Source organism: Pleurodeles waltl, chromosome 1_2, assembly GCF_031143425.1.
Source record: "Pleurodeles waltl isolate 20211129_DDA chromosome 1_2, aPleWal1.hap1.20221129, whole genome shotgun sequence".
In the NCBI taxonomy this organism is placed as follows: Eukaryota; Metazoa; Chordata; class Amphibia; order Caudata; family Salamandridae; genus Pleurodeles; species Pleurodeles waltl.
The window spans coordinates 1,164,541,416-1,164,564,601 of record NC_090437.1 but is presented as its reverse complement, the minus strand read 5'-3'; the positions used below and the strand labels follow the sequence as shown (position 1 = coordinate 1,164,564,601).

At 45.4% G+C, this 23,186-nt stretch overlaps 1 protein-coding gene across 8 annotated transcripts in view; it reads left to right on the top strand.

Moving 5' to 3' along the window:
• JAKMIP1 (janus kinase and microtubule interacting protein 1) overlaps positions 1-23,186 on the top strand; it is a 1,798,968-nt gene that overhangs the window by 780,382 nt on the left and 995,400 nt on the right. For all 8 annotated transcript variants that reach the window (XM_069203057.1, XM_069203080.1, XM_069203046.1 and 5 more), the window contains one exon: positions 1,639-1,758. In XM_069203057.1, the coding sequence (XP_069059158.1) occupies positions 1,639-1,758 (120 nt within the window). The remainder of the gene's footprint in view (positions 1-1,638; positions 1,759-23,186) is intronic.

Below are 23,186 nucleotides of genomic sequence, written 5' to 3'. Positions count from 1 at the left end.
GCACTTCTACGTTTTGGTGGTGCTGAGACTGGTAACTATTTGGTAACATTGAACAGTCTGGTAGGGCTGGGTGCCTAGGTGTCTAATGGTGGCACCAGTGACCATCCACCTGTGTTTTGCAGACCTCTGAGTGAACCTCCTGTGGGGAGCCCAAACGTCTCCTTATTTGTTTACCGGCTGTTATCTTTCCTTTTCTCCACCTTGACCCTGGACTCCTGGGACTTGTGACTTAGCCGCGAGCGGTAAAGTTGATTCAGGCTTTGGTTTGTGAAGGTGCGGGATAGCCGAAGGTGGTTGGTCGCTGAGGGCCAGTTTGGGGGACAGGATACTTGAAAACACAGAGGAATCCACTATCAGGATGTCAGGGCATTGAATTAGAGTGCTGGGAGTGAGTGCGTAGGAATGAGTGTGTGCAGGTGCCGACTGATAGCCGTGGCACCGAATGGCAGTGCAGAGTGGATGTGCAGGTGAATACGAAGGCACTACCGTGGTGCTGCTGGTCACATTTATCCTTTCAGGGAGTTCTTACAATTGCCGTTACCGCTTACTACTGCGGCTTTGGCTGCATTGCAGTGCGAACGTTTTGTGAACTCTACATTTTGCTGCTAACGTTGGGAACTGGGGTGCACCCTGACTTTATGTATTAGACTGATAGTGGGGAATTCTAGGGTGAGTCTTGTGCGGACAGTGTTTGGCTCCTTAAGTGGGTGTGGGAGAGAATGGACCGTTTTCCTCATGTGCACATACAGTAGTAGTGTTTAACCCAGCTGGGCCTCGTATCGTGACTGCCATTGCAAATTGGAACATAGGCCCCGAGTTACATTATAACTATACTGTGTTGAAAAGGTGTGAGCTGAATACAATATTTTTATACACACACTGTGTGAAGTCTCATCTGTGCCGCACAGTGTGATTGTTGCTGGGAAGTGTTGTGTCCTTCCCTTACACATTGGCTCTGTGTTTAACCTGACTGCTCTGTACCATGCCACCCAGGGGTGAGCTCAGGTTATACATTAAGGTTAATCACCAACAGGAGCGACGGGTCTTGCCTCAGCCATTTCGAACGTGCTGCCTCCAACAGTATATCTGTATATATGTTGTGTCTGTGTGTTTTGTTAATGTAAATGTTGTCTGTATGCATATGGGTGTATGTATGTATGTTTACCGTTGGTGCATCCAGACATATACCACAGCATAAAACTGATCTTAACAAACCCAGTTGCATTGGGTTTTAAGTAAAAATGCAAGCCAGACCTATTGACTTTGCCAATGGCTTATTGTGAATTCCACTGTTTACATTCCTTTCCTTTTAAGAAACTGTATTTCGGGAAACATGATTTCATTGCGTGCATTGCCTGTTGTGTAGGATTTATATTGAATTCACGTTTAAATTTTGATGTTTAAAGACAGAGACCGCGGTGTTGCTCAACTGACCAAAAGCATAGAAACTAGAATATGAACGTTAGGGTAGAAATAGCTGATTTCGAAGTGAATAATTCAATGCTCATTCCTTATTTTGCGAGTATATGAATATTTGTTGCATGGTATGCAGGGCTTCCCAGTCTGTTTATGCTACTATCCAAGTGTTGCACCGTAGTTAAGTAAATTATGTTTTTATATATTATTTTTTTTCCAAAGGAACAACATGTGGATGAACGAGACCAGCGAAGGTTTCAACTGAAGATTGCTGAACTGAATGGCGTAATTCGGAAGCTGGAGGACAGAAATACCCTTTTAGCAGATGAGCGGAATGAACTGGTAAAATTGTCATGCAAAACTTTTTTTTAAAGTGAGAGGTTAACTTTCAGCAGTACTGAAGTTCTGATTACAAATAGATACATTAAAACCAAGCAAATTCAGGATGTATTTTTTTTAATTTCTGTTTAATAGACTTATGTGAATTGCGTGGCTTTTGTCACACCATTAATAGGGAGTTACCCATCACAGAGCAAACCATTAAATTGGACAACCAGAATATGTGAATCATACCCGCTTGACCTGTCACTTTTCACATTTGCGTTTGTGTGCCCAGTCAATCCGTGTAAACATACACCAGATTCATAAGAATATGATGTACTATACGCTAGGTTTTCATGTTCCTAGCCTTGTTCAGTGCTCTTTAGGCATTGAATTAGGAGCCTTCATGTTGTTAATTTCCTAGCATGAGACTTCAGTATGGACTCAAGCCTACTCAGCGCCAGACTACAGGGGGAGTGGGCTGGAGTGGATTGAGGTAGTGGACTGGATTAGATTGGAGTAGAGTGGAGTGGATTGGATTGGCGTGGGGTGGATTGAAATGGGATGCAGTGGATGGAATTCGGGTGGATTTGAGTGTGGTGGATTAGATTGGATTGTGGTGGTTGGTTTCAGTTGGAGTGATATAGCTGGGGGGTGGATTGGATGGATTGGAATGGTGTGGATTGGATTGGATCGGAGTGGAGTGGGGTGGGGTGGATTACACTGGATTGGAGTGGGGTGGATTAGATTGATTGGACTGAAGTGGGCTGGAACTGATTGGAGTGGGGTGGGGTGGATAGATTGAGGTGGATTGGATTGAAGGTAAGTTGGGTGGATTGGAATAGAGTGGGTTGGATGGATTGGAGTGGGGCAGGCTGGACGGGTTGGAGTGGGGTGGATTGGATTGGGATAAAGTGGGTGGATTGGAGTATATAGGGTAGATTTGAATGGGGTTGGGTGGATTGGAGTGGGTGGATGGAAATGGGGTGGGGTAGATTGGATTGGGCTGGGGTGTGTTGGATTGGGGTGGATTGGAGTGCATTGAGGTAGGGTGGATTGGAGTGTGGTGGGGTGGATGGTTTGGATTGGATTGGAGTGGGGTGGACTGAACTGGATGGGGTGGGGTGGATTGGGGTGGGATGACCTGGTTTGGAGTGGGGTAGGGTAGGCTGGCTGGATTGGATTGGAGTGAGGTGGACTGAACCGGGATGGGGTGAGGTAGGCTAGGGTAGAGTAGGGTGGACTGGAGTGGGGTTTGGTAGGTGGATTGGATTGAAACAAGTCGACTGGTGAGAGTGGATTGGATTGGGGTTGATTGGATTGGGGTGGGGTGGAGTGGACTGGAGTGGATTGCATTGAAGTGAGGTGGATTGGATTGGCAAGGGGTGAATTGGAGTTGGGTGGTCTGGAATGGGGTGGACTGGAGTGGGGTAGGCTGGATTGGGGTGGATCGGATTGGATCTGATTGGGGTGGAGTGGAGTGGATTGGAGTGAGGTGGATTTGATTGAGTAGGGTTGAGTTGAGATTGGACTGAGTGAGGTGGATGTGATTGGGTGGTGTGGATTGGATTGAGTGTGGTGGATTAGGGTTGGGTGGATTGATTTGGGGTGAGGTGGATTGGATTGGAGTGGTGCATATTGTTTTGGATTGGAGTGGGGCAGATTGAAATGGGACGAACTGGAGTTGGACAGATTGTTTTGGATTGGAGTGGGTCAGACTGGAGTGGGGCATATTGTTTTTGATTGGAGTGAGACAGATTGGAGTGGGGCAGATTACTTTGCATTGGAGGGGGCCGACTGAAGTGGGGCACACTGTTTTGGTTTTAGAGTAGGGCGGATTAGAGCGTGGTAGGTTGTATTAGGGTGGATTGGAGTGGGTTGGTGTTGGGTGGATTGGATGAGTGTGGGGTGGATTGGATGGAAGAGGGATGGATTGGATGGGAGTGAGGTGGATTGGAGTAGGTTGAATTGGGATGGAGTGTGGTGGAATGAGCAGGACGTATTATTTTGGATCAAAGTGGGGCAGGTTATCGTGAGGTGGAGTTGAGTGGGGCAAATTGTTTTGGATTGGAGTAAGGAAGATTGTTTTGGATTGCAGTGGGACAGATTGTAGTCAGGCAGATTGTTTTGCTTTGGAGTCTAGCAGATTGCAGTGAGGCAGACTGTTTTGGATTGGGGCAGATTGTTTTGGATTGGAGTGGGGCAGATTGTTTTTCATTGGAGTGGGGCAGATTGGAGTGGGGTCGATGGGAGTGGGGCATATTGTTTTGGATGGAAGTGGGGCACATTGTTTTGGATTGGAGTGGGGCAGATTGTTTTGAATTGGAATGGGGCAGATTGTTTTGGAGTAGTGCCAATTGTTTTGGATTATAGTGAGACGAATCGGAGTAGGGCAGATTAGACTGGTGTAAGTGATTTGTATTGGAGAGGGGTGGATTGGTGTGGGGTGGATTAGAGTGGATTGGAGTGGGACGGATTGGAGTGGGGTAGATTCGGGTGTACTGCACGAATATGTGTTAAAGCATTGTCTCATAAATTACACATAATAAAGAAACAACATTTTATTATTTTATTTTGACAAGATAATTGTCATCTTATGAGAAGAGTGCCCACGAGCAAAAACAAAATAAAACATGAGTGGAAAGTGAAAAAAGATTACTTGGCAAAATAAAAGAAAGTTAGCTATGAAAAAGAAAACTTAGCAATTTTGTTTGTCTTGCTGGGCACGTTTTTGCCAGTCACACTCCTTCTGTTTGCAGGGCACGAAAAATTAAAAAGAACAAAATAATACGACGATTAGGTCGGGAGCACCAGCCAGGCACTGATTAAGCTGAATCAATCAGTACTTGGTCCCTGCGCCACAGTGAGGAATGGAAATGGTGCCAGGACTGAAGTGGACAAGTTACAAGGCTGTAAAGAAGAGTGCCAGGCAAGCCAAGAAATTGTGAGCGACAGCCTGGCTCCAGGCCTTTTACTGAACAGTCTTGCAAGCGAGACGCATGCTCTAGCGGTTGCACTCGCAGGCTGACTGTAAAAAGTTGGACTTTTCCACTGTATTTCTTTCCGTCTAAAGGCATCTGCACCCGAGGTACACATCCAAGACACCACAAACACACCATTAAATGGATAACAGTTCCCTCAAGTGTGTATTACACTTGCAACAAGAACTTTATTTTTTATTAAAAGTATAGCTATTTAATATACTGACAAAAATTGTTTCAACGTTTTTATTTAAAAAAATGTTTTTAAATGTTATTTAGATGGTAAACCACTCCTTATGCGATTTAAAAACAGCTATTGGATGTTGTGAAAGGATATTGCCTTAGAAGGCAATTCTAGTCATTTTGTTGTGGCCATAATGCTGTAATTTGGATGTGGATTAGTTTACGGAAAGCGTGCTGTCGGGATTGAGAAAGTGAAGTGCATCGCTCTGGAGAGAAACCACCCTGCCTTAAGTTCATCCTTGCATGTTCTGTAGATTTTTTTGATCCCCATGATAATCATACATTTGCACTGAGGGCTTTTCTGTAAAATGAATTGCGACCATCAACTGGGTTTTAAGGTTTGGAGGGGCATATCATGTGCATCCTCCTTACTGAGTGTGACTACTATTGGATAACCAGGCTGCAGAGGACTGCCAGTGGTGGCAGCGAGTATTTTTCTCTGTGTCTATCAGGAAGAGTTTCTTATTGTCTTCTCCCACGTTTTTCAATTGGTCTTTCAGAGATCCCTGTGAGAGAATGTTGATGTTTGAAAACAGAAACCACTGTGTTACTCAAATGAGTAAAGGTCTGGAAACTACAATATTATGTATACACATTACTGCTGTGCGTTCAGGATGAGAGTAGTGTGTTTGACATATGGCCATAGCCACAGCGGAATAATTTTGTTTGTCATGGTTACACGAGGTACCTGTGGTGGAGGGTGTGGGGTGTTATGAGACTGAAAAACATAATGTACTCTCAAAATACCATAATGCAAAAATTTCCATATCTCCATGGGCAAAGGCTCTGATGTCTGACTTCTTTAAATTGCAATGATTCCAGAAAGTCTTAAAAGTGGTTTCTGATATCATAGTCACAGGTGACCCAGAATCGGCCATGGCCATCAAACTGACCTCTCCTATACTTATGTTGCAAAAAGTGCTTTTTTTGTAAGCAAGTATACCGGATTCTTCAATCACCGCCGTCAACAAATGTATATTAGGGCTAGATGTATCATGCATTTTTGCAATTGCAAACGGCCCAATCGGAAGGGAAGATATCCAATTTAACTTCCTGTTAGCTGCGAGTGTAGCCTTTCCAGTGAGCAATGGTCATTACTCCAGTATTGGAGCTTTCATAGATTCACATGCTTGAATCATTCCCCGTCATCGAGATGGGAGTCCCCGGTACATTATAATAGCAATGTAGAAGCAACTATAATGGAAAAAGGCTCAAAGGCTTTCACCTTAGTAGCCTATCCTTGTCTCTTTAAATAAAAAGGACCAAACCCAAGTCTCAGCCAATCAGGCTTCCCCTCACTCTAGAACCCTCCTGAGAGAAGCCCCATTCCCTCAGATTTTCTACCGCACGTTGTGCTAGGGTGTCTCCACTGAGCTCTTCTCAGTCAAATCTGCAAAGATCTATTTCTAGTGCTTTTTCTACCAGAGAAAGAAAATGTATTTAACAGGCAAGGCTCCAGACTTATTCCCTAGCCTAGGGAAATTCTATTTCCCCCAAATTTTAACATGTGAGACAAAGAAAAGAAAAGTCTTTTTAGAGCCTGCAAAACCTGTGGAAAGAAGAGACTTAGGGGGTCACTCTGACCCCGGCGGGCGGCGGTTGCCGCCCGCCTGGCGGGATACGCCATTTGGCCGCACCGCGGTCAAAAGACCGCTGGTGCAATTACAACTTTCCCGCTGGGCCAGCGGGAAAGAGGCCTGCAACACTGAAGCCGGCTCCAAATGGAGCCGGCGCTGTTGCAGGCGTGCGACGGGTGCAGTTGCACCCGTCACGCTTTTCACTGTCTGCTAGGCAGACAGTGAAAAGCATGCTGGGGCCCTGTTATGGGGCCCCTGCACTGCCCATGCCAGTGGCATGGGCAGTGCAGGGGCCCCCAGGGGCCCTAGGACACCCGTTCCCGCCATCCTCTTCCTGGCGGTGAAAACCGCCAGAAACAGGCTGGCGGGAAGGGGGTCGGAATCCCAGCGCCGCCATGGAGGATTAGCCCAGCTGGGGGAAATCCGTCGGGAAACCGCCGGACCCGGTTTTCTGACCGCGGCTTTACCGCCGCGGTCAGAATGGGCAGGGAAGCACCGCCAGCCTGTTGGCGGTGCTTCCGTCATCCGCGGACCGCCAGGGTCGGAATGACCCCCTTAATTTCGAGGATCCACACTAGGACTGCATCTATTGTCTTTATCCTGATCATGTAGCCAAGGACTGTAAGGTATGCAGAACATTTTCTAACAAAACCCTCAAGGACAGGGAGGGCAAGCTACTGATTTGGCTATAGAAATTGAAATCCAGATCAAATCCTGTTTCTGGTTCTGATAGTGAGGAGTTGTCTTCTTCATCAAGATAATTCCACAAAAGGGGCAGGTCTCCTCAAGCTCATCATTCTGAGGATCCACCTAAAAAGGCTTTCAAAACGATAAAACAAGTGTCTTCTAAAGCTTACAGCCTTTCCAGTTCTCCTCACAGTTCTATATCATCCAAAAGAGACTCTAAAGAGCGCTCTGTTTCCTCAGAATGCATTAAAAAGGTCTTTTCTGAGCCCCCAACACCACCTCCTGTGGTATCTAAAAGTACGACAATGTCACCGCCGACGGCAGCATCGTCGATGCATCAAAGGGAGTAGTGTATATGGCCTTATTGCTGACTGCCACAACGTCGACTATCTTTACAGCAGGTAGTGCTTCAACGATGGTTACCTCGACGACGTCCTCATCGATGGGATTTTCAGTCACGTCATCGACAATCAATGCAGTCATCGCCTCACCTCCGTCGACGAAACCGTCGGTGAGACCGTCGTTGACGACGACACTGTTACTGTTGTCGACCGCCTCGTCAACGAGAATTTCACCGTCGTCGCAGCTGACTTAGTCGGCGATTCCGTCAGTGATACCACCGACAACGGTAAAAAAATATAAAAATTCTGAATTGCATTCACCATTGCTCACATCACCAAGTAAGGTATCATCATTGGTACCTACACATCTTTTAGAGGAGGAGGATTCAGAGAATGAGGGCCTGTTTGGGATTGCACATAGCCCTTCAGAACTGCATGTGAAGTGCCAGGACTTGGAGGAGGATATACAGCATGATCCCCAGTCCTTTTATTCGCAGACACAGCAATATCCTTACCTAGAACAAATGGCCCCTTTGCCGGGATCCCTTATAGTGGACTCCTGTGCCTCTTCCTTCCACTCCTATTCATCCGGGGGTCCCACCATTGGATGTACCACCACAAACACCCATATCAGTTCCGACACAAGATCTGTCAACATCGGACGAGGACAGAGAGGAGGGAGAGTTGCCGGATGCAATAACAGAGTGGGATGATTACCAAATTCTTACTCCATCTTCACCTTCCCCTGTCCCGATAGATTCCCCTCTGGGTGACATCGGACATTTTCACAATTTGCTAGAAAGAGCTGCGAAGAGGTTTGCGCTGCCCATGCCAACAAAACAAATGGATTGTTTTCTTCATGATTTTGAAGAACCTTTTCAAAAGAGTATAAAATTGATGCCAATAGTGGACTATATATGGGATGAAGGCATTAAAGCAGTGGTTCCCAATCTGTGCGCCGTGGCACCCAGGTGCGCCATCTAAACTAGCCAGGGGCGCCATGCACCAAGCACACGGTTTGGGAACGAAACGAGGAATAGCTATAAATATCTGCTGTCACTACTTGCCCTGGCCTCCTGCTAACTGCAGTGTTAATGGATGACACTGAAACATAAAACCATCTCTCAACTCAGAGTTTAACAGGTCCTGACCCTGAGCTAAACAGTTCAGAAGTGTTGCTGGAGTGAATTTTAGGAATCCCTTCATGCAATTTAACAAAACCTTTTGTGCAGTATAATTAAAATATACATGCTAATTCTTATAACCTCGACCTAGGTAAGGAGACAAGGAAGACTGCTTATAAAGGTCATTAAGGGTGAATGTGAATAACATTAATTTAATGTAAAGAAATATGCAGTAAAGCACTGTAAAGGGCATTTCTTCTGATCAGCAAATAATGCATACTCAGGCCTTCATGGAAGACCTGCTGTCACAGGCAACTAACTCTGTCCCTTCAAGGATAGGTCACAGACACTTTACTCGGAATAAGCCACCCTAAGACAAACACGTTTGAAAAATGTGTGCAGTACAGATGCATTGTCTGTATGTAGGTACCTTTATTGTCTTGTGCACTTTGTTTTTCTTGTCAGCAGGGCCCTACAGATAGGCAGTTTACTACACAGCTAACATTTGTCTATAAGACGAAGATCATAGGATACTCAGCCTAGCGACTGCAGTCAGACCTTGGCTGGATGCCTGCTAATGCACCACAGCCCACCTTCCACTGCACTCTTCTTCCATACAAGGTATGTTACAGAGACAGGTATAGCTGTAAACTATTGAACAGATAGACATTGTACCTTAGTGAGCCAGTGAAACAGCAATAACGTGCTTATAAATGCCAGGTAGTGCATATCAGCAGTGTCTGATCACCTTAAAACGTGTAAATATAACCTATTTCAGCTGCGTGCATGTGATATTTAACCAACTGAAGCAAGCTGCAATAGTGCTTCATTAAAGTCCCTTACTTCAATGTGATCTGTGCATGAAACGGAAAGCACATCCAGCTTTACTAGCACAGATTCTTTGTTAGAAGTAAATGAAAGGATTTGTTCTCTTATCATTTTATCTCATTCTGTCATTCTTACTTTCATCACTTTACTAGCAACAAAGCTTCTGCTTACTCCAAATAATATTCCTTCTTACTCTTGCAGCTATTCGCTGTCTGTTACTCTGCTAAATATTCCTACTCTTAACTCTACTTCCTCCTTCTTACTCTGAATACTCCTATTCTTACTCCTACTGAGTCCCTCCCACCTGCAGCAGCGGTTCCTGCTCTAACCTGCATTTCAGTAGAGAGAGAGATGGGTGTCTCAACTGCTACAGTATTGCATGTGTGAGAAATGCAATGATGAGCGCAGGGATTGGATAGCCATCTTAAAGGGTGCTCAGAGGTTCGCCCTGCCCTTCTTTTCCTTTAAGGAAAACAGTGACCTGCTTGCTGCTGGAGGAAGGTTGGCTTCCTCAGCATCAGGTTCATGTCTGAGGGGATATCACCTTCTTAGTGTACTGGCACTTAGATAGTTTGAATAGGAAGTTACTCACATTGCATTTCAGTTATAGCTCAGCTATATATCGCATTCGGATGCCATCTGCAACAGACTTTTCTATTGAAGGTCCTTCTGCGAATGTAGCCAACACTGCCCTTTTCAGATTGCTGATGTTAATGCCAGAATTCCCAAGAAAATAAATGTTTAAATTGGCTGCTTAGTGGTTGTGTCATATTTGTTGCTAAGGATTGTCAGAGATATGTATTCTATTTAGTTCTGTGACATACAGAATATGATGCAAGCTGCTGCCACTGAAGAAGATGCTTTCATGGCAGGAACGTGTGGTTTAAGGCTTCAAGGCCTGGAGTAAAAAGGAGAGGTGGTAAAGTGAGTATTTGTTGCTGATAAAGTGCTTTATTACAGCATCAGTTCAGTGACAAAGTAGATCACAACTACGATTATAATACCTTCACAGCAATTAATTTCAGGGAGGAAAATGGAAGTACCCCCGATGCCGGGCTTACATCCTCCCACCTGCCAAAAAAAGTAACGTAGCGGCGAGCCACGGCCAACTGCCATTAGGTCAAGGGAGCCGCGGGTCGAAAAAGTTTGGGAACCACTGCATTAAAGTGATGAAGAACCTGGCTACCGTCACTCCTATCCTGCCTCATGTAGACCAAAAATATAAGGTGCCTGACGACTCCCTGGCCTGCCTCACAGGACACCCCAAACCGGACTCAGTTATTACCTAAGCAGCGCAGCGCAGGTCCAGAAACCCTTCGGCACCAATATCTGCTCCACCAGACAAGGAGGGTAGAAGACTGGATAATATAGGGAAACGTTTCTCCTTGATGTCTTCTCTTATTATAAGGGCCTCTAACTCATGGCTATAATTGGCAGGTACGACAGACAATTATGGGCAGACATTGCACCCTACTTAGATCAACTACCAGAGGAATCAAAGAAGGAAGCGAGAAAAATCTTGCAGGAAGGTGAAAGGTCTTCCTCCGAAGTTATAGACTGTGCAATGGATATCGCTACCACAGGGTTTCGGCAGCTGGCAAGCGCGGCTGTCTTAAGAAGGCAGGGTTGGCTCCATGCAACTTCTTTTAGACCAGAAGTTCAAAACAAGATTCTAGACTTGCCTTTTGACGGAGAAGCCCTCTTCGGAAAACATATTGACGACGCCCTGCAGTCCATAAAGACCGCTACGGACACAGCCAGGTCCCTTGGCACGCTACAGTTTAGAAGGCAGCCCTTTTGGGTTGCTAGAGGACGGTGGTATTCATCTTACAGGGGAAGATTCCAACAATACAGATACCCCTCTGTCTCCGCTGCGTCTCAGTCCTTTCGTCCCTAGTACCAGCAGAGGAGGAGGGTAGAAGACTGGATAATATAGGGAAACGTTTCTCCTTGATGTCTTCTCTTATGATAAGGGCCTCTAACTCATGGCTATAATTGGCAGGTATGACAGACAATTATGGACAGACATTGTGCCCTACTTAGATCAACTACCAGAGGAATCAAAGAAGGAAGCGAGAAAAATCTTGCAGGAAGGTGAAAGGTCTTCCTCCGAAGTTATAAAATGTGCAATGGATATCGCTACCACAGGTTTTCGGCAGCTGGCAAGCGCGGCTGTCTTAAGAAGGCAGGGTTGGCTCCATGCAACTTCTTTTAGACCAGAAGTTCAAAACAAGATTCTAGACTTGCCTTTTGACAGAGAAGCCCTCTTCAGAAAACATATTGACAACGCCCTGCAGTCCATAAAGACCGCTACGGACACAGCCAGGTCCCTTGGCATGCTACAGTTTAGAAGGCAGCCCTTTTGGGGTGCTAGAGGTCAGGTGTATTCATCTTACAGGGGAAAATTCCAACAATACAGATACCCTTCTGTCTCCGCTGCATCGCAGTCCTTTCGTCCCTAGTACCAGCAGAGGCTACCTCCTCAAGCAACATATACAAGAACAGCGGAAAGGGGAAAAGCAGGAAGACAAGTGAAGGACACAGGATGCGGGCAATGACTTTCAAGTGACTCCGGCTACGTTCATTTCCTCTGACACAAAAATTTCCCTCCACTTTCACAACTGGCAAAATATTACATCAGACCAATGGGTCTTAAACTTCATTCAATTTGGCCGTACTTTGGAATTCCTTCAGATTCCACCTGCAAGACCCCATCTTCCACGAATGGTGAAACACTTATATTTGCTCAAACAGGAAGTCGAGTCAATGCTCCTCAAGGGAGCTATAGAGAGAGTTCTGCATCAAGACAAAAAGAAGGGATTTTATTCTCGGTTCTTCCTGATTCGAAAGAAGTGGAAAAATTAGCGTCCAATCTTAGATCTCAGGGATCTCAATACTTACCTCAAGAAGCATTCGTATGATTACCTTAACAGATATCCTGTCCTTTCTCAGTCCGGGAGATTTCATGTCCACCCTCGATTTGCAGGACGCATACTTCCATATCCCTATACACCCTTCCCCCAAGAAATATCTCAGATTTGTGGTAGCCGGAGAGCATTTCCAGTTCAAAGTGCTTCCGTTCGGACTGAAATCGGCCCGAGAATTTTTGCCAAAGGCCAGGCTCCAGTCACAGCCTTCCTCAGAAGATACAACCATCAGGTCTTTCCGTATTTGGACGATTGGCTCATCAAGGGCAAGTCCAGATCTCAGGCACTGAGGTCGACATGCGCCTGCGTGGAGCTATTCACAAGTCTGGGCCTAACCATCAACCGCAACAAATCAGCTTTCCATCCCCTAACAGGAAGAACATTTCTGGGGGCAGTGCTGGACACATCCACAAACAAGGCAACTCCTAGAGGAGAGAGGCTGAAAAAGCTTATGTCCCTGGCCAGGCTGCTGCAAAAAAGAAAGTCTGTTTAAGTTCGCCTCTTCAAGTCCCTTTTGGGAATGATGTCCTCCTGCATTCCACTGATACCATTCTGTCGTCTCAGAATGCAACCCCTCCAGGAACAGCTGGACCTTCAGTGGACACAGTCCAAGGGATCTTTCGACTATATAATCAGGATAACGAAACCCATGATATCTTCTCTGGCTTGGTGGACTCAGGAGTCTCACTTGTCGGTGGGACTTGGGACTTTTCTCCTCCAACCAGCTCAGTGGGTAATCACTACCGATGCATCTCTCGAAGGTTGTGGAGCCTTCCTTCAGCACTTACAAGTCAGGGGCAAATGGAAGCCACATCAGAGGTCTTTTCACATCAGTTACCTCAAATTGAAGGCAGTCCGCCTAGCGCTTTGCGCTTTCCTTCCAAAGATAAGGGGCTCATCAGTACTCATTCGGACAGACAAATTATGCATTGTCAACAAGCAGGGAGGAACAAGATCTCTCCTCTTATCGAGAGAATCTCAGCGCATTTGGGACTGGTCCATCAGTCACAAAATAAACCTTTGAGCAGAACACGTCCCAGGCATTCAGAATGTCATAGCGGACTCTCTGAGCAGGTCAGTGTCATTCAACAACGAATGGGAGCTGGATCAAGGAGTGTTAAATCGAGTTTTCTCCCTCTGGGGACAACCAAACCTGGACCTCTTCGCCACTCCGCAAAATGCCAGTTCTTTGCAAGTCGGGATCACCATCGGGGCTCTTGGGGGAATGCGTTTTCAATAGCATGGTCAGGAATTTATGCTTACGCTTTTCCTCCCATTCCCCTCATACCGAGAGTACTGGCAAAGATCAAGAACGAACGGTGCAGACTTCTCCTGATCACTCCGGCATGGCCTCGGCCGTAGTGGTATACAGATCTGCTTCTCCTCTCAGAGAGCCACAGCATCCCTCTTCCAGTAATGCCGTCCCTCCTTACAATGAGCAAGGGTCAAATTCTCCACCCGGATCCAGCTTCACTTCACTTGACAGCCTGGCTCCTGAACACCATGAATTTGCGCACCTGAATATTCCTTCGGAATGTAGAGTCATCCTCGCCAGAGTTGCAGCTGACAGTACCGATAAATGTTATTGTCTGAAGTGGAAAAGGTTTTGCTCATGGTGTACGCAGGCTCAGGTACACCCTTTCTCTTCATCGCCGGAGCAGATACTACCTTATCTTCTCCATCTGGCCAGATCAGATTTGTCAAACTCTTCAATTAGAATCTACTTAGCAGCAATTTCCCGCTATAGATGTAAGGACAACGCAACTCCTTTGTGGTCCGCAAGGGTTATAAAACCTTTTCTTGAAGGACTATTTCGATCTTTCCCAGCAGTCAGGTCTCCTCCGCCATTGTGGCAACTTAACCTGGTGTTGTCCCAATTGATGAAACCTCCTTTCGAACCAATTCACAAAGCAGACTTAAAATCTTTATCCTGGAAGTTCGCTCTCCTTCTCGCTCTTACATCAGCCAGAAGAGTGAGCGAGATCCAAGCATTTACTATCCAAGACCCTTTCTTACAGTTCAAGAAAGACAGGGTAGTCTTACGGACAAATCCTAAATTTATACCTAAGGTTCCTTTGGATTTCCACATTAATCAACCAGTGGTGCTAAAGTCGTATTTCCCAAATCCTTCAACACCGGAGGAGCAGGCTCTTCATTCATTGGACGTTAAGAGATGTCTTAAATTTTACCTCGATAGAACTAGGCATTTTAGGAAATCAAATCAACTTCTCGTGGCATTCAGTGCCCCTAGAAAAGGCCAGTAGTTGTCCAAGCAGCGGATTGCAAGATGGATGGCCTCTGCTATTAACTATTGTCATACAGCGGCAGGGAAACCTTTGCATAGAACAACTCATGCACACTTCATGCAGGAGTGCCCATTCAGGAGATTTGCAGGCGGCCACCTGGAAATCAACACATGCATTTGCAAGGCATTATTGTCTGGAAGAAACACCGCAGGGTGGTGTGGCAGTAGGACAAGCGGTATTGCAACATTTATCCAGTAATGGATCTTTCATAAATTCACATGCTTGAATCATTCCGTTGTCAAAGTGGGAGTCCCACGGTACATAAAATAGCGATAATTAACAAATAACATTTTTTTCCTATAGGCTATAATGAAAATACCAGCCACTCATATAGCCTATCCAAGTCCTTTTGTGAAAAGGAACCAAACCTGCCTGCTGGCCAATCAGGCACCAGCACCCTCTAGAACAATCTCCAGACAAGCTCCTTCCCTCAGATTTTCTACCGCACGTTGTGTGAAGGGAGTCTCCCTGAGCTCTGCTCAGTTTTTCTACTTCTTCAGAAGCATTTTCTCTCAGAGAACTCAAAAAATTTCAGATTCCTCTAGAAAAGGCCTTTTCCGCCCTTGCAAGACCTGTGGAAAGAAAAGGCTCCATGTGTATGATCCACATAAGGACTGCTTGTATTGCCTCTACACACAACACCAGGTGAAGGACTGCAAGATATGGCGTACTTTCTCCGCAAAAACCCTCAGAGACCGTGAGGGTAGACTGCTGACATGGTTACAGGCAAAATCCTGTACGTCAGGTGAGGAGAGTGGGTCAGAAAGCCCACACAAAAGGTCCAAATCTGAGGACCTGGGCCAGGCAGAAAAATCTAGAAAGAGGCAGAAATTACATCATGGAAAAGGCTTACAGACTTCAATTTCCTCTGAGCCATCCTCTCCTCTTCAAAAGAAGGAGTCGTACCGTCTTTCTATTTCCTCTGAGCCTTCTACCTCTAGAAAGGTAACCATTAAAATTAAGTCGACGATGACAACACCGTCGACGAGACCATCGTCGGTGATGACTACCTTGACGTCAACGGTAAGGGCTCCTATTTCCTCTATCAAACCCACTTGCCAGGCCCAAACCTTACCTTTTTGTACAAGTAAGGCACACCTAAGGTAGGCCCTAGGCGCTGAACTCCATGACTCCATGTGTCCCGAAGTGCCGTGTCACCCATGTCCCTGTGACACCCGACTTCGCTACACCATGCCATGACCAACGGATATCGACCCTGCCAGAAGTGTGCAGGTCCAATGCGACGCCTCATCTCCGCAGCAAGGACCCGACACGTTGCACCGACTCCTTCGCTCCGCAGCACCAGAACCAACACCACACCAGATCTAGCGATGCCTCGACCCCGACTCTGTGCTCTTGTTTGTTTCCTCATTTTCACAAGGTACTGTACCTGGGGTCCATGTGACTCCGTGACCGGCACCATTAGCGTTGGATTGTTGGGAATGACTCCGTCACAATATCACCAATTCGGGGCATTTTTGTTTCTAAGCACTATATTGAAGTTTAATCTTTAAAAACTCATATCTTTGCTTGTGTATGTTGGATTTTTGTCGTTTTGTTTGTTTTACTCAGATAAATATTGGCTATTTTTCTAATCTGGTGTTGAGTTCTTTTGTGGTGTTCTCACTGTATTACTGTGTGTGATTGTACAAACATATTGCCTCTGAGATATGCCTGACTGCTTGTGCCTAGCTACCAAGGGGGTGAGCAGGGGTTATCCTAGGTGTGTTTCTCCCTTACCTTGACTAGAGTGAGGGTCCCTGCTTGGACAGAGTGCAAACTGACTGCCAACCATAGACTCCATTTTCTAACAATATGCAAATTCGACTTTGGAATAAAATGTACTTCCATAGTCTCAAACTACCTTATTTTTGCATATAAATCACCTCTAAGGTCTCCCCTAGGCACCCCATGGGTAGGATGCCTTGCAACTATATGTAGGGGCAGTATAAAATATGTTTTATGTGCGCTGGTGAGGGGAAAACTGCCAAATTCGTTTTCGCCATTGTAGTACAGTTGCTTGGTAGGCTAACACTGGAAAGCTTTATTAAAGTATATCTTCCAATAGAAATGGGCTAGGGCAGGCCACCGGCTCACCCCCTCTTCCTGCCACCCCAGACAGACAGGAAGAGGAGTGTTTAGGGAAATAAGCGACGCCAGTGGGATGGCTTAGCCAGATCTTAACTCCAAGGAGGGATTTCCTCCATCTTGGATTTTATAAAAATGGTGCTTCCTGGGATTGATTTGTGCCACACTTCACAGGAAGTGGTCACCACAGAGGCTGGCACCCTGTACCCCATTGGTCAGGGGTGCTCCCCTGCTTGCCAGCCCAGGAACACTAGATACATATGAGAGAGTTGCCCAGCAACTCATATGACTGCCTCAACTACAAGCAGAAGGAGAGCTGCCCTGCTGGAAATTTGGTCTGCACCCCACAGAACTGCACTCTGCATGATTGCATGTGCTGCACAATGAGGAAGTACAGCTCTAATGACTTTGCATGGCTTCAAGAGAGTGAAGGGGTGGACTCCCTCAAAGCAACAGGTTAAAAGAGCTCCACCTGCAACATCCCCACCAAAGAGGACCCAGCTGACCACCTTCAGCTGGACTTTTGAGGATTCACCAGGTGCATTCTGGGAAATGTAGTTCGAGCATCTCAAGGACCTTATTGAAGCTTCTAGATCCTTGGATTGGTATTGTGGACCACTGGGCACCCAAAGGAAGACATCTGGAAGGAGTTCCAGACGTTTGGAGAAGATTGGAGAACGTTTGGGAAAAAAGCTCCATAAAGTGACTAACCCATCGACCCTGCCTGAAATTCAGGTTCATCCCGCTGAAGCTCTGGAGCTTTTCCCCGTTGACAAGACTTCCAGAAGTTGACCGGGAGCCAGCAGTGAGCCAAGCCGATGATGATGCATCGAATCCTGGCCTGACGGGGAGTCTGAAGGCCTCCCTCTCAGTGTTTCTGAGCATGGCAGCCTCAAATTGTGACTTGGTCCTGGTCAAGTGCAACTAGATGTCCCCAGTTGGCGGGATTGGTTTTTAAGCACTAGAGAGCACATTTTTGTATTTATTCTTTAAACATTCATATCTCCGGTTCCCTACATTGGATTTTATTTGTTTTGGTGTCATTTTAAATATGAAAATACTTCCTATTTTTATAAATTGGTGTTGGATTTTTATTTTGTGTTATGTTTTATTTAATGTACTGGTGTTTTTAAATGCTTTACGCACCTGTCTCCCACTCCTCTCAGGCATCCCCAAAGTTCACTTAGGTTCTCTTAGAGCAGTTCTACATACTCCTGCCTACCGTGTTACCTGTCACAGGAAATCTGACCACACCATTCCTTATCCTGCTACCCACCCAGTGGCTGCGTTCAGAGGTGAGAGCCCAATTTATAATTGCGTGCACCACACATAAGGCACTGCTCTCCTCTTCGCCCACATACCTAACTGAAAATTGAGTTTCGGGTGCAAAACGAGGTTCAAGAACTGCTTACTCCCTTCTCCTAGTCCTTCAGCTTCAAACTAGATTCTAATGAAACAGTCATTCCTGGGCAGTGCTACACAAATTTGGAACTCCTTCCCTCGACCTTCTTTATGACCTCATGTCATGCTCCATTCAAAAAAGATTGCAAAACTCTTCTCTTTGAAAACAACTCGGGTTAAATTATTTTTTCTCAATCATGCATGAATGTCTAGTTTTTAATTTTTCTGTTGTATCTCAAAATTACTCCTATGCTGTTTGTTTGGGAATTGTACTTATGTACAGCATTTCTCCCACTTGCTCTAGATGATCTGCTTTTAACTCTTCCTAGTTTGTATCTCTAACATACTCCTGCTATGATAATGGTAATTTTTCTCTTGTAGAGCGCTTTGATTCCTCCCTGCATTTCTGTGCTATATTAGATAACAAATAACTAAAATAAAAGATACATTTCTCACAGTTACCTATTCGTTTCAGTCATAGTGTTTCTTTATCGCTATAGTGAGTGAGAAAAGATCTTAAAATGCTTAATGGATAAATATTTTTCTTTATTCACGGCCACCATAATTAAACACTACATGTATACGGTAGGAAATTTTGGTAGATTGTTTGATGGTTGATTACAGTTAAGTAGGATAAAAAGTTTCATTAACAGAATACCCTCACGGATGACAAACAGCGTTATGCAATTCCACTCTATATTGCAGTGTAAAGGGTGAAATACAAAAGGCATAATTATCTTTTGAAAATGAGCGCGTTTAATTGTTATGTATAGTTTGGCACAAACATATAGTTTTGAAGGGGATTGTCGGTTTTAGGGGCACAGTCAAGGATGCATAGCTAGAGATTTTTAAATGTCTAAAGGTTTTATGTTTCCAGGCAAAATACATCCTTACTGGGTAATGAGTATGTAGCACCGGAAAGGGTTTTTTTGTTTGATAGATTTGGTTGTTGTTGTGTTTGTTCTTGTAGGTAAGGCAGACTGTCTTGAGTGCCATCCACATCTTCATGTGTTGCCAATGAGGGAATATCAGGTTTGGGGTCGTGTAGTGATAATGTTTTGGGACGATAACATTCTTTCAGCTTTTTTAGTAATTACAAGTTACACGTGTGAGGTGTTCCCAAACATTTCCTTACTGTGTTTTCTAATCATTTAGGTATTTATATGGTATGGGTTAGAGAGTGTTTTTGAGGGATATGCATGTGATATGCCTTTCTTTGTAGATGTGAGTGATAGATAGGGGTGAGTGATTTAAGGTTTGTTTGTAGCGAGAGAGAGAGAAAGAAGGGATTAGAATCCGACCTGGTAGCACTTTAGATTAGTCTAGAGTGTAGAAAGTGGTGGCTGCAGGAGGTGAAAGAAGAAGAGAAAAAGACAGAGGCAGTATTTATGTTGTTGAAAGGGAATGTGTGTTTGGTTGCATTATTTGATTCTGATGTGCGTAATTCTTCTATTAACTTCTGCAAAGAGGTCTCCCTCTCAAATGCGGAGGTCTGTGTCCTGGTTGCAGAGCTCTCTGGCCTAGTTATGGAGGTCTCTACTAAGTGTGAGGAATGTAAAATACGCTCATAATGTTACTGATATTAACTTTGTAAAGTTATTAGTAGTAACTCTAAAATTACTAATGCTAACATTACTGTCATAAATTACTTTTATGTAGTCTTCACCCCTCCAATGAAGGATCTGGAGCCATGTGAATCTACACCTATGAGTAGCTTTACACTCGGACTTGGTGAGCAGCAAAAGTAGTAAAGTTACTCATATGTGGAATTCTAAGAGTATATTTACATGTGAAATTTAAGTTTGTGAATAGGTCCAAAACATTTTTAGACTAGTGAGAAGAGGAGAGTTGGTTCTCCAGTATTGAGGTATCTTTCATAGATACACATGCTTGAATCATTCCCCGTCATCGAAGTGGGAGTCCCACGGTACATAGAAAGCAGTAAATAAATAAATTCCCTTTTTTTTTTTTTCCATTGAAGTCAATGGCAAAAAACACATTCTCTTTTCCAGCAATCAGCCTCAATTAGAAAAGGACCAAAACTCAGCCAATCAGGCGCGACCACCCCTTTAGAATCCTCAGCACAGAGGCTCAGTCTCTCAGATTTTCTACCTCACGTCGTGTGTAAGGGAGTCTCCCTGAGCTCTGCTCAGTTTACTTTCTCTTCAAGAGATATTGTTCAGCTTTCACTCTTAGCTTCGCTGTAGTTCTTGTTCCATCATGTCTACAGCTAGAAAAGGTTTTTTTAGACCTTGTGGAACTTGTGGGAAATTAAGGCTTCAGTGTGAAGACCCTCACAAGGACTGCATATACTGTCTCCATCCTGAACATAAGGTCAAGGATTGTAAGATCTGCAGGACATTTCCTAATAAGACTCTCAAAGACAGAGAAGCCAGACTCCTGCTTCGGCTTCAAAAGCGAAAATCCAGAGAAACTCTCTGTAGGAAGTTGGCTCTGTATGTACTATTTCAAAGTAAGAAATAGCATGCACAGAGTCCAAGGGTTCCCCTTAGAGGTAAGATAATGGCAAAAAGAGATAATTCTGAATGCTCTATTTTGTGGTAGTGTGGTCGAGCAGTATGCTTATCAGAGGGTAGTGTTAAGCATTTGTTGTACACACACAGGCAATGAATGAGGAACACACACTCAGAGACAATTCCAGGCCAATAGGTTTTTGTATAGAAAAATATATTTTCTTAGTTTATTTTACCTCACCTGCTCACACTTTAAAGATTTCAAAGAAACCGTTGGCGGGGAAAAAGGTGAAATCTCTATTGTCAACGCACTCTTCAACGGTAAAGCTCCACAGTTCCTCGTTGACGATCCCACCGACGGAAGCAACAACGGCGCGGCAATCTACTTTGCCGTCAAAGGCGACTACTCCGTCGACGACACCTCCGTCGACGTCAGCTCCGTCGACACTGCCACCGTCCACGGCAACTCCGTCGACGCTCGCACCGCTGATGACGACTCCGCTAATGACGACTCCGTCGACGCCTACACCGTCGACGAGAACACCATCGACGAACGTACCGTCAACGAGGACTCCGTCGATGGCTCAATTTCCTGAATCTTTATCCAGTCAACATGGAGCATCTCCTTACTTACCTCAAAGGATTCTGCGATTAAGTCTACTCACCCGTTACCGTCTCATACATCACCTAGTAAAGTCGAACCAGTACCCCCGCAGCATCTGTTTGCTGACGAGGAGGAAGAAGATGATATATATTCGGATGACTGTTTCTTCCCGGTGGCACGTAGCCCTTCAGAACTACGCATTAAATGTCAGGAGGAGGATGAAGAGGAGAGTGACCAGCTCTATTTAAGTCAACAGCAGCAGAGTCACTTTCAACCTCAAGAACAGCAGGAGCAGACGATTCAGATGCCTGTCTCTTTGATAGCTAATCTTCAGCAGATGTTGCAGGACTATGACACGAGATTCCCTCCACCTGGCTCCACTACTCCGATACAACCCCCACATACGCCGGTATCTACTCCTGTTCGGCCATCGGATTCTACGGAACCTATCCCAGGTCCTTCATCTGGGCAGGATATTGATCCGTCTTCGTCAGAGGACGAGCAGGAGGAAGGTGAAATTCAGGACACTGACTCGCTCATTCAAGAATGGGATGAGTATCAGATCCAGACGCCATCTCCTTCTACGCCACCACCGGTGGACTGTCCACCACAGGACATTGGTGGTTTTCATACTGTGATGGAAAGAGCTGCAAAAAGATTTCAACTACCAATAACTTCAAAGCAGTCAAACTGTTTCTTATATGACTTCAAAGAGGACACTAGGAAGTCAGTAAGAGCAATACCCATTGTTGACTTCATTTGGGAAGAGGGGCTGAAGGTCATGCAGACCCCATCTTCTATACCAGCAGTACTTCCAAGACTTGAGAAGAAATACAAAGCACCAGACAACTCTCCAACATGTTTGGTTAGTCACCCTAAGCCGGATTCAGTCATATCACAGGCAGCTCAACGAAGATCCAGAAATCCGTCTTCATCTTTGACTGCCCCTCCTGACAAGGAGGGACGATGGTTAGATTCGATTGGCAAATAATTTTCAACTATGGTGGCCACTACAGTCAGAGCAGCAAATTCCCTGGCAATCCTGGGAAGATACGACCGTCAGATGTGGTCCGATATGTCGCAGTTTATAGAGCTACTGCCGGAAGATAGTAGAGCGGAAGCACGCAAGATATTACAGGAGGGTGAGAAGATCTCGGCTGAGATTATAGACTGCGCCATAGATGTCTTGTATACAGCTTTCCTCCAGTTAGCCGGAGCAGCCGTACTCAGGCGGCAGGGGTGGCTGAAAGCTACATCGTTGCGACCAGAGGTGCAATTAAAGATACTGGACATGCCCTATGATGGTGAGCTCTTGTTCGGTAATCATGTAGACGATGCTCTCCAATCTATTAAGACAGACACCGAAACAGCCAGATCCCTGGGTACCTTGCAATACAGAAGACAGCCCTTTCGAGGAGCGAGAGGAAGAGGGCTCTATGCCTATAGAGGCGGCTCACACCAGTACCGCCAATACTCATCCTACCAGGGACAGTTTCCTTCCACTTTTGGCCAACAACAGCTGCATACCTATCGGCACCCGTCATCCACGCACTTCCGACAGGCGGCGAGAGGAAAGTCGGCTTATAAAGCCAAAGAGACAGCAAGAAAACACTGACCTTCATCAGTTGCCTGCACCCAACCCCTATGCCAACACTCTGATAGGGGGCAGAATTTCCAGTTTCCTCCACCAGTGGTTCCAGATTACTTCAGACAAATGGGTACTCGATATTGTCAGCAGAGGACATACGCTAGAATTCAATCAGCCTCCCCCTCACGTACCAACAAGGGGTCCCCCACCTGCCCATCTCAAGGAACTTCCAGCGCAGATTGCCATCTTGATAGAGAAGGGAGCAATAGAGATCGTACTG